This window comes from Mastigoproctus giganteus, chromosome 12 (assembly GCF_048544385.1).
Source record: "Mastigoproctus giganteus isolate SK-2022 chromosome 12, ASM4854438v1, whole genome shotgun sequence".
Classification (NCBI taxonomy): Eukaryota; Metazoa; Arthropoda; class Arachnida; order Uropygi; family Thelyphonidae; genus Mastigoproctus; species Mastigoproctus giganteus.
In genome coordinates, this window is record NC_143586.1 from 121,735,436 (window position 1) to 121,748,034 (window position 12,599).

Here is a 12,599-nt window from a genome sequence, read left to right on the forward strand (position 1 = left end):
AATATATCAAAGTTAAATTTATTTCTTTTATCATATATGCCAATATTATATGGTGGTGAAGCATTGCTAAACAGTAATACTGAGATCAAGGAAGTTGGCTGTGTGGTTAGTGGAGTTTATTTAATTAAGTTCAATAGGGTACTAACTTTGAACCTATAGCTTTGGCTATAGGTTCAAAGTTAGTATTTAAAACTATGATGTCATCTAGTTTTAGTCAATCTCACATCTACTTGGATAATAAATAATAACCTAGCTGTCATCAACACCTTCAAATCTAATATTACCATAACATAGAAACTTTTGATTTCACCAACCTCTTCACCTCTATACCACATAATTTACTGATATTTGTGCTAAAACAACTTTATCACAGATACAAGGATAAATTAAACATAAATGATAATACATGGAACAACTATGTAAATTATGTTTACTTAATAACTATATCTTCAATGGCAAACTTACTTATAAACCAACTATCGGTGTTCCCATGGGTTCCCAAATTTCAAGCTTAGTATCCAACCTATTTTTACACTATTATGAAGAACTATACACCATAAACAATCCTAATCATAACCTTTTAGCTTTCAGTTATGCAGATGACATCCTAATTTTAAATACTAACTTTGAACCTATATCCAAAGCTATTATGCCATTAATTGTCAACTTAATACACCGTAGCCTTATTATTACTTGGTATACAGTCTATTAATTTTGATCTGCATTATTTTCGCCACCACTTTGATCAGTACTTTTTATTAGATGTTTATTTTTGTAATCTATATGATTTTATTACAGTGAAGTCCTACTATTTAAATCGCATTTCTTTTTCCAACATTAGAGGTCACTACTTTCCCATTTTTCACAGCTCACTATTAAGTCCGTTATGCTGCTATAAATTCCTTCATCATGTAGATATATTACTAATGTGATTAAGGTTTATGTGCATTCATCTATTCTATTAAATATGTGTGTGCTTCATTTTCCCACCCTTTTCCTTCAGCTACATATATTTTCCCCGCCAGCTTATTTCTGCTATGCATTACTTGAAAAATCCAGGTATCGTTCACTTCCTTATTATACTTTCGGTTTCGTTTTAGGTTCATTTCTCTGCATGTTTCAAACTATTTGAAAACTCAAGGTATCATTTACTTTCTTATTATACCTTCAATTTCTTTTTCAGTTTATTTCTCAGCATGTTTCGATATACATATTTTGACACCTGTCTTTTTCTTACATTGCAAGCTTTTGGTATTAGCTTCCTTCTATACTAACACTTACAAACCCAGAGCCCTTACTATAAGGTTGGGCTTCACAACCCCAGTTACCTTAGTGTTATTAAATAACTTTGTCTTTGCTTTTTATCTTTCTGCTTTCCATTTCTACCATTCTTCCCGTTCGTAAAACTATTAGTGTATACGAGGGTGATACGAATGTTCCTACTATCCTACTTCTATTGCTATTTTTCGTCTTTATTTATTTAAATACTCCTTTTTTCCTTCCCTATCCTCAATTTAATACCTCACCCTATACCATGTGCTTGTTCCAAATTATTGAATTATCATATTATTAAATTACAATCTCCACAAAATTACATATTTTAAATGCTACACAAAACTCTACATATTTATATTAACCATTTTTTATTCTAACTTGATCCTTATTTTTAAAAATGACACTGCATTGGGACTATCTTGTACATACTGTATTAGAAAGTGCTAATTACATTTTTGTTGCCTTTTGGGCTTTCACCTTTCTTCTACTACTATGGACAAGTACAGAAACGCAGTTCCTGATACATGGTCAGGTGTAGCCGCCTGATGAAATTACCTGATCGTGTATCAATATTTACTTCAGCTGACATCAGATTCTGCTCATTTGCCTTATATTCAACCTTTATCCAAATATGTTCTTCCCCCCCCCCCCACATCTGAGAGCTGTACTACTTTTTATTTTTATTTTACTGTTCATACACATTCTACTGACTTTGCAATTCAGTCCATAATTTTCTTAATTCATCATAACTTTTAGGATATTAACATTCTTTCACCTTTGACATATCTATTCCACTTCCTTTTCTACTATTCTCATCCTTCTAGTTTCCGGCACTCTGTTTGTAATTTTCACATGCATTTATGCATACTTTATTCAATATATTAATACAAACATATATATATATTAAGGTACTATTATTCACTTTCAGTTTCAAATTCTTTCAAAAATTATTTCAAATTTGACACACTGTTAAGCATGCCAAATTTAAATTGTATGCACCTTGTATCTCAAAGGATAGCAGACATCTTTACTGAGTACTGTGCTTCACATTCTTGTCTTAATTTATGTTAAAAAAATGATAAATCTTTCAAAAGCAAGTTGTGTGAAACTGGATGTTTAATCAGTTGGAGAGAAAAGGCAAGTAACCGGGAACTATAAATAAACACGTAATTTGAGCTTTGTGGTGATGTTGGTCCTGTCACGTCTCATGTTACTTTTACTCAAATAGTTGCAAAGATGATGGTGCTGCAGTTGACAGATGCACACATTTAATTACTCTGTGAAAGTCATAAAAATGTCTTCAGACAGTGCTACAGTAAAAGTTTGACCATTTTGTTCATAGAAAGTTAGAAAAAATTTCAGATTTCTAATTATTAATTAAAGGATAATGCCTGAACATTATTTAGGCGCTACCACCAATCTTACACAGTGCTGCCACCACCACCATTAAATTAAAATGGGAGAAATTTGATATTTTGGTCAATGAGATGGACAACTTATGCAAAACAAATTAATTTTAGGAACAAAATGGTTGGTAACAAAACATGTAACTGAGGCAATTAAAAGATTATAAAATGTCATATATCTAATAATTAAACTCAATAGCTTACTCTTTTTTGTTTCTGAAGAAATTAGTCCTTAATGATCAAGAAAAAAAAAAAAAAAACACAAAGTCGTTACAATGATTTTAAGTCTGTGAATTCTTACCAGAAAAATGGAACAAAACGTAAATCAGTTATTTTATAGCCCCAGTCTTCATCCTTCCTCATAATTCGATGAAACCAATCAATCAACTCTCCAAGTTCATAGCGATGTGGTCTGAAATTTAAATATTTTTTAATACAAATTTAAAACGTACTGCAACAAAAATGACATAACACATTCTAATAATATTCATGTGGTTTATAGCATATTAACTTTGGCTCTCACTACACATTTCCCTAGTTACTATCAAACAACACTTTTTCCATTAGAGAAGTATAGCATCACCTATTCGTAATCAGGAAGTCAACAGGAATTCGGGTTAATGCCTTCCTCATTACTCCAAAAGCTAGCAAGAAGTGGCAGTTTAGCTCACAATATGAGAAATGTGAAAAGAAATATTAAGTTCAAACTTATTTGAACCATTAATTTCAAGTTTACTCAAATCCTTTATGGAAAGATTTCTGTCCTTTCTGTACTGGCTTTTTCCATCTGTCTTTTGCTAGATATTACGAATGATGTGTTGCATACCCAATAGGCATTATGCCAAGTCTCTACAAGCTTCCCAATTTGAATATATGACCAGGATCTAGCACTTGACCAAAACAAAAGATGTCAGAAAGATCCAAGGATTTGTCTGGGAATAATCTTGCTAATTATTATAAAAATCATAGTTATAGGGAGTGAGTAGTAGTAGTATACTTTCAAGGCCATGATTTTCTGAATGGGTATTATGAATAATATATACAAGGCTTACATACAAAGATCTGGGATTAAATTTACAATGGTTTGATTATTAACTAGTGCAATAAGGAAATGAAACCAAACATAACTTAAGGTGCCTGCTACATAAGAGCAATGTAAGGTGTGTAAAATTTGTGTGAAAACTGGAGAGACAAATTTTGATATGTTCAAGCTGCATTTGGGGAATAAGCTCTCGGCCACTTAACCCATCAATGATCTGACTGATCTTTCAATGACTGAAATGGCAGGCTTTTCATAAAGGGATTTATTAAGCCTAAAATTAATACCACACATATACTGATTATTAATTCAGTGCAATGCAGGAAAAATGCATAGCAGTTATCCCTACTGCTATGCAATTTTCATGCAAGTACTGAATTAACAGAATCAGAAACAATGCATACCCAGTATCCCAATGTCAAATTTATAAATCCATAAGAGAAGTTTTTACACTGCATTCCCTTTATCTAGAATTATTTTTAGTGTCATTCACAAATATGTAAAGCCATGTCCACCTGTATCAGAATAAAACAGCTGACAACCAATGCACCAAACATCTTACACTGACTACCAGTGCAAATTGACCTAGCAGTAACCTACCAACTATGTGGTACTACACTCAGGGTAGTGGAGAATAAAAAGGACCTGGGGTAATTGTGCAGTCAGATATGAAGTCTTCTGAGCTGTGCAGACTGGCTGCCAGAGCAGCTCAATGAGGTCTTGTCAATAATATGCAGGAATTTTGCTAGCAGGAATAAGGAGGTGATATCCCCTTGTATAAGGCAATGGTCAGGCCACACCTTGAGTACTCCATACAGGCGTGGAGGCCTAATTTTAGGAAGCATGTAGAGCTACTGGAACAAGTACACAGAATGACAATGAGATTGGTGAGGGGTCAAATAGTTGCTCTTACCAAGAATGACTTCAGTTCTGCAAATTGCAATGTCTGGACACTAGGCCCTGCGAGGTGATCTGATTGAGGTGTATAAGGCTAAAATGGTTTGAGCAAGCTCAATGCTGAAAGGAAGAACTGGACAAACTTCTGGAGCAGAATATTACAAATTTCGAAGTGTACTGCAAAATGTCACAAGTCACTGTTAATAAAGGTGCCAGTACGCAGTACCATTGCGTACCGTCCCAAAAAAAAAGCACTGTGTGTGTGTGTGTGTGTGTGTGTGTAAAATAGTGTGTTTCAAAAGTGATGGTCAATAATTTAAAGGTGAACTATACAGACTACAATATGCAAAAAAGCCTAGTAAACATGGGTCCTAAAGTGAATCATTTTCGAGATATTGCACATTTCTAGTTGGGATCCACCACTGACTTGTTTGTTTAGGTGCTCATTCTCTCCCTATGCTTATGCTGATTCTCTCACTTTCCCCTCTCTCAATGCTCTGAGACGTAGCAGGCATACATACTAGTACTTGTCAAAGGATAGTCATGGAAAGAGGTTACATTAAAGAAGAATATGCTTTGTGTATGGTAAAGCCAACGGCAGTGCACGTTTGTACCAAGAAGCATTTTTCCGCCGAAGACAGCCCAACAGGTGCACATTCATCAGGGTACATCAACGCCTTAGAGAACATGGGTGCTTCGCACATGGAATACGAGTAGATAGGCCCAGAAGCATAACACCTGATGTTGAGGAAAGGGCGTTAAAAAGAACAGAACAAAATCCAGGAATTTCGATAAGGAGGGGAGCTCTGCAAGGGCATGTACTGAGTAGTACACACTCTTGCAGAGCGTGTCCAGTCATAGCAGTGTGTGGCCAATTTTACATCGCCAATTACTGTACCCCTACCATATCCATCGTGTCCAAGGTCTCAGCAATACAGACTACCCTCCCAGAGTGAACTTCTGCCAGTGGATGCAACAACAGTGTGTTCTGAACCCCCAATTTTTGAACAACATTTTGTTCACTGATGAAGCTGGGTTTACTCGTGATGGTATTTTTAATTTTCATAACTGTCATGTTTGGTCCGACGAAAATCCTAATGCAATTTGTGAGTCACAACATCAGCAATGTTTCTCGTTGAATGTCTTGGCAGGACTACTAGGAGACCATCTAATTGTACCACACTTTCTGCCAAACTGGCTAACAGCAGAGCTGTACCTTCAGTTCCTGCAGAAGAATGTTCTTCCAGACCTCCTTGATGAAGATAATGTTCCACTTCAGCAATGCCAGAACATGTGGTTTATGCATGATGGTGCACCAGCAAAGTTTGCTCAAGTTGTGACTCAGTATCTAACTAGAAGGTATGGTCAATGGTGGATAGGTAGAGGTGGGCCTGTAATGTGGCCTCCCAAACCAATAGACTTAAATCCTATGGATTTTTATCTGGGATCATGTAAAAAGCTTGGTGTACACTTCTGACATTAACACAGCTGGGGAATTGCAGCGCGGGTTGAAGGAGCCTTTTAGAAAATCAGAAATGACCCAGGAATGCCTGAGAGGATGTGCAACTCAATGCAGAGAAGACTACAAAGCTGCATACAGATGCAAGGACAGCATTTTAAATACCTTTTGTAACATCCTGTAACATGTAACATCGGTAAAATCCTGCGGTGCTGAAACCAAAAATTAAAAATGTATTATCTTATGTTTAATTAAACTACCCTTAGCAAAGGATTCATAGCTTTTTGCTAAACTAGTGCTCCCATAGACAGTGGCGGATCTTAACAGAAAATGTGCATTATCTGGAAAATGGTTCATTTGCGGCCTGATATTCACTGGGACTTTTTTGCTTATTTTAGTTTGTACTTTTCACATTTAAATTATTGACCATCATTTTTCAAACACCCTGTATATGTAAGGTGTAATGGGAAGGGGTTTTTTTTTTTTTTTTTGGCTGATGCTGTATAAGCTTGCATCATATGCCTACTAATGGTAATGCTAATATAAATTTTCACAAATTCTATATTTGGCTCCATTAAAAAGAAAGCCAATGTGGTATGGGCTCAGGGTGCAAAAATTTAGGGGGAAAGTTTGAAAGGGCAACAGAAAAAAAATATGATTCTCAATCAACAAGAACAAGAGGTAAACAATTTTAAAAAAAGGAATTCTATATAAGAAATTTGGGTCTGAATTTCTGACCACTGGGAGAAAAAAAAAAAAAAAAAAAAAACACTATTAAAGCAAACATTTTGTCTTGTGACATGTTATCTTTTGAACATGTCACAAGCTGTCTCCCTGATTTCAAAATCAATTGAAAAAAAAGGAAAAAAAAACACTATTAAAGCAAATTTATCTTTTGAACATATCACAAGCTGTCTCCCTGATTTCAGAATCAATTGAATACCTTGAAGAAGAGATAAATTTCAATGCCTTTTAGAATAGTGATCCCAACTTCTGGTCTGTAGGACTTAACTGTAAAATAGTTTTTTTTTTTTTTTTTTTTGAGTAGGCAAAAATCCTAATTACCATTGACAGGAAATAACAAATACTCATAACAAACTAATGTATACTACATATGTTAGATATGATTTTGTCACTGCATTTTAAAAAGTTAATATATTTGTATGTTAGTTTACCTTTTTTGTGGTCCATGGCATCTAACAAATATAAAAGTCATCCACTGTAAAAGTTTAAGAGTTCTAATGCAGAGTTCTTTGCCAATGAGAGAGAGAGAGAGAGAGAGAGAGAGAGAGAGAGAGTTGAGAGTTCTTTGCCAATGCAACTGAATTTGAACTTGGCAAATGAAATGCAAATTGAACCCGAATTTGAGCAAACAAGAATTCGCCCTGAAAGAGAATGTTTGATAATGAAATTATTATCACAACTTTGTCTGGTTAAAGACAAAGTTGTGATGATAGAGGAGGATAATTCCACTTTTTCAACTTCATCAGACAGCACAATCCAGTGACTGAAACAAAGATGAGTTGATCACAAAGCATAACAATCAATTCCAATAAAGATTTAGAAGTTCTGTATATAGATTCTGCATTCTGATATTGATTAGAGTCATCTCTGTATCAATTTATATGAAGAATTAAAATATTTGCAAAATCACTTTGAAAGCAGTTATTCTTGCTCAAAATTTTGCAATTCATGTGCTCAAACAATTTGATGGTATCATTAGCAAACTTTTTGTGGTGCTGAGAAATCTTATAATGTTGCAGTATTAGTGGCAGTGCTGAAGTTAATCAAAACCTATGTGCATTCCACAATGACAAAACGCCAGGTTGATGGATTGGCAACCTTATCAACTGAACATGCCAGAAGCAAGGATTTAGACCTGGATTAAATGATCCAAAAATTTGCAGCTGTTATGACCTGAAAAGATAGTCTTTGGATCAGAAAATTTAATGAATATGTAATAATTAATGCAACTTTTTTATTAAATATAAATGAATAAATTATATTTTTATTTTAACATTTTAATCAAATGAACTGAATGAAATAAACAAAATTATAAAATTATCAAAAAGTTTTTTTTTGAATTGAAAAGGCTTTTTCATATCATACAAGTTTCTAGCGACAACCGACTAACTGTTTAAAATAAATTTATTAAAATAAATAATATATACATAAAATACTAAAACAGAGATAAATTATAAAATAAAAGTATTAAAATACAATATGATAAAAGCATTAAAATACACAGAAGCTTTTGAGACGAAGTGCCTCTTCTTCAGCTGAATGGTGTACTCCAGTATATATTATTCGGTTACAACAGCAAAAGTCGCTGAGCATGATCATATATCAAGAGTCTGGTGTTGGTAGAACAGAATTACATACACATGATGATCGCCAGCACTCATCACACTGCAATACAGTACATTCCACAATAGGGTGCAAGTGCACTCCCCTCGTGTGATTCATAGTATTATTGGTAGCTATGTGCAGTACCTCAAGCCATGAGCGCTGGTGGTAATCATGTGACTATTCAGCGATTTCAATATCCTGTCGGGGATCAAGATTGTCCTGCTGAACCCAATAATGTTCGGCAACTGCGGAGCATTCAAAATTAGCGGATCATAGAACCACCTCATGTTCCTGGTCTTTCAATCTTCTGCCAGACTCACCTACATAACACCACCCCAAACAATTTGAGGCACTGCACATAGCTACCAATAGTAGTACAAAGAACTCCCTGACTTACATAAGGGTTGCATTTCCATGGCACGCTACATGTCAGAATTTCCCCCATGTTTGTGCAGCACTCACAACTGTGCTCGCTGAATTAATTGAATCAAAAAAGAAATATTTGATGAACATGTAAATAGAATTATTTATTGCATTTTTTATCTCATGCGCAGGAAAAATTACAAAATTACAAAAGCGTGCAATTCAAAAAAATTTCAAAATGATAAAATTACAAAAAAAGAGAGAGAAGACAGGCATAACGTTAGCAAGTTTTACCTCTCAAGCATCATTGTCAGAATAGATTTCTTTGACTAATAAGTATGCCACTGCAGAGGTTGAGGGCTGTGGAGATTTAGAAGGGATCAGCCGCTCAACCCTATGAAAGAACATATTAATGGATGACTGGACCAGGGGCATATTTGGGGGTGGGCAGAGAGGACTTATGTCTCCCTTTAACCAAAATTTTGAAATTAAAGAAAAAGAATGCATGGGTCGTTCTTAAAAAAAAAAAAAAAAAAACACTCAAAAGCCTGGTCAGCATGCCCCCCCCTTAGGATGACACCTGGATACACCATTGGACTGGATGGTGGCTTTTTTCTTTTCATCGTAGATGTCTTTTTAGCAAGCATATCATTCACCCCTCTGTTAACTTTTAAGAATCGTTCGCTGTCAGGATCCATCTTCCCAAACCTTGTCATTGCTGATGCAATTTCACAAAATGGCATTGCATCTCTCTAGTGATGAAGTGTCTCAGCTCCTCATTTGGTTCATCTTGAACTTCATCAGCATTTTCTTCTTTCACTATGGCTGCGTGCAAGTCAATAAATTCTTCATTAGATAATTCTTCCTCTATTAACTCCTCCACAACTTTGGCATCAACCTCCAACTGAAGTAGCTCTGCAACCTTTACAATCTTATCTGTAACCTCTTCATATTATTCGTCTTATTCAAATCCTTTGAAGCCTTTTATGTGCCAGGGGCATATTTTCTTCCATATGCCATTTAAACAAATTTTAGTAATTTCCGCCCAGGCCTTATTAATGTTTAAGATGGCATGGTAAATATTGTAAGATTTCCAAAAGTCTCTCAACGTAAAATTTTTCTCATTGTCTACTGCAGACAATGCGTGAGCAAATATTGTGTGTAAACAGTATGCTTTTAAATTTGAAATAACACCCTGATCCATAGGTTGTATGAGTGAAGTAGTGTTTAGTAAAAATATGATTCTCACATTCGAAGTGAAATCATCTAGATGCATGGGATGTCCAGGAGCATTATCTAATAGAAGTAAAATCTTGAAAGGAATGTCGTTGTTTTTACAATATTTTTCAACCTCGGGAATGAAGGAGCATTTAAACCAATCCTCAAAGAGAGATATTGTTATCCATGCTCTCTGGTTCAATCGGAAATGCACGGTAGGGTGGCTTTATTGATGCCCTTAAATGCACGAGGATTTCCAGAATGGTACACAAGCAGTGGTTTTAATCTGTAATCTCCCACTGCATTAGTCGCAAGCAAGAGCATGGCTCTATCTTTTGACGCCTTAAAACCTGGCATTGTCTTTTCCTCTTTGGCAATGCATGTTCGATCTGGCATTTTTTTCCAATACAGAGTAGTCTAGTCAACATTAAAAATTTGCTGCGTTGAATAGCCATCCTCATCAATAATTTTTTCCAATACATCACAAAATTTCTCTGCAGAATCAGCACTGGCAACTTCACCACATACTTTAACGTTGTGGAAACTAGCACAATGCTTGAACCACCCGTTGCTTGGCATGTGCTTGGGTTGGGGTTTGCGCCGTACTTATCCTTAATATCTTTATAAATACTTGTTGCTTTTGCTTGAATGGTCATTAGATTCAGGGGCACTCGCTTCTGAATCTGATTTTCCATCCATATTTATCAACAGCTGTTTCATCTTCGATATAGCACCTGAATGCTGTTTTGTGATCGCTGTTGATCTTAAGTGCGTTGATCCTTTGACATGTTCTTTTATATGAGCACTGTCCTTTAAAACAGTATTCACTGTTGAAGCAGCAAGACCTAATTCCCTTGCAATAGATAACAAACTTTTGTCCTGCTTCGTACTTCTTAATCTTCATTTCTAAATCAATTTTGTTTCGTTTCCTGGCACTACCAGCACTTCCACTCATCCCTTTCCCTTCATCATTCTAATACGTAAATAGGAATGAAGATAAGTTTCTAAAAATTTGTTTTTTATATGATTAAAGATTTCAGTGAAGGGGAACTCGTTTGACCATAATACTGAAACGTAAAATCCCACAGAATTCCAGTTATCGGGATTATCGCAAATACAATAAGGTTGAATTTATTACCAGTTTATAATAGATAGTGCTAACAGAAAAGCGCGATAAACCAGAAAGTGCAAATTGTTTTTTGGTCATGACCTCCAGAAATGTGTTTTAGAAAAATATCACAAAGGGGTTCAAAATTGATTCTTATAATGGGAACATATAATAACGATGAAAGCATAATGCAATTTCCATTATTATAAATATGATCTCCATTATTATAAATATATATCTCGAACTGATAGCATAAGGTATAAAGTAAAACTAGATAGCATAATATGAAGCACTGAATTAGGAATCTGTTAGCTTAAAATAGTATTATCAGTTAATCAAAAATAATATTAATCTTTTTAAAATTTATTATTAATTAAATTGTATTTAAACAGAAATCATGACCCACACTAGAGCTGGAAAGCAAAGATCACAGACTAGCAAGAGTGCTGTAACTTGGGGGGGGGGGGGGTTCTCCAACGCATCACAGTCTCAAAAAATGTGCGAAACGTGAAATATTTGCCAACCTTTCTAAAATAGGACATGATCTAGCCAAGGAGGATGCCTTTGTGTGTGTAGAGTGTCAAGAAATTAGATGCCAACTCAGCGTTCTGATGGGTGTCTATGAGAGCTTGAGGTGTAGGGTAAATGCCCTGGAAGAAATTAATGAGGGGCCCCATCAAGCCCTCAGCTGCCCAGCTCAGTCCTATACATCAGGCAAAACAGAAGCAATCTCTAAGGCAGAATGCGCTGTTCCCACAAGAACTAGTAGTTGTCAGTGACTCTATTGTCAGGGAAAGGGGAACATACTGTGTAAAAAGGATAGGTGTAATAGGACCAGGGTATGTAGGCCAGGGGCAAAGGTTCATGACATTGTACAGCAGATATCATTTTTTAAGGCACAAAAGGTGATGTTGTTGTACATGTTAGAACCAATGACATTAACAGTAAGAGATCTGCAGATTTACTCAACAAGGTCAATGCTGAAAAAAAGGCATGAGTTAGGGTTGAATGTGAAAGTGTCTGCAATTCTGCCCAGACACGATAGGAGGAAGTATATGATGAAAGCCTTGTCAGTCGATTCGGCCCTGGAGAGACTGTGCAAAGCTCAAGGGGTAGAATTTTTTTCAGCCTGGTCTGTGCTTGTTGACAGGAGAGACTGCTTCTACAGGGATGGAGTACACTTAAATAGAAAGGGCGCAAGAATATTTGCTGATGCTATCGAAGCAGTGTTAGGTGGGTCGGAAAACTGCTAGCTTGTGGGGGTTACACAGACTTAAAGGTTAACAGTGGCCGCAGGCAGAGGCAGAGGCAAAGGCAAAAGTGATTATTGCATTGCTTCTATTAGAATGAGCAGCAGCCTGGAAAGCAAGGTAATGGAGATTTAAAGGACTGCTGGGAGTCATAGTGGAAAAAGTAAATACATGGGCTGTGTTAGGGTAACTAAGAGTAGAAACAGGTGTATTTATACTTGCATGTACACCAATG

General features: G+C 35.7%; 1 protein-coding gene across 2 annotated transcripts in view; it reads right to left on the bottom strand.

Moving 5' to 3' along the window:
• The window catches only part of ND-39 (NADH:ubiquinone oxidoreductase subunit 39), a 285,839-nt gene that overhangs the window by 76,248 nt on the left and 196,992 nt on the right, over positions 1-12,599 (bottom strand). For both annotated transcript variants that reach the window (XM_090386829.1, XM_090386830.1), the window contains exon 8: positions 2,983-3,093. In XM_090386829.1, coding sequence (XP_090242955.1) covers positions 2,983-3,093 — 111 coding nt within the window. The remainder of the gene's footprint in view (positions 1-2,982; positions 3,094-12,599) is intronic.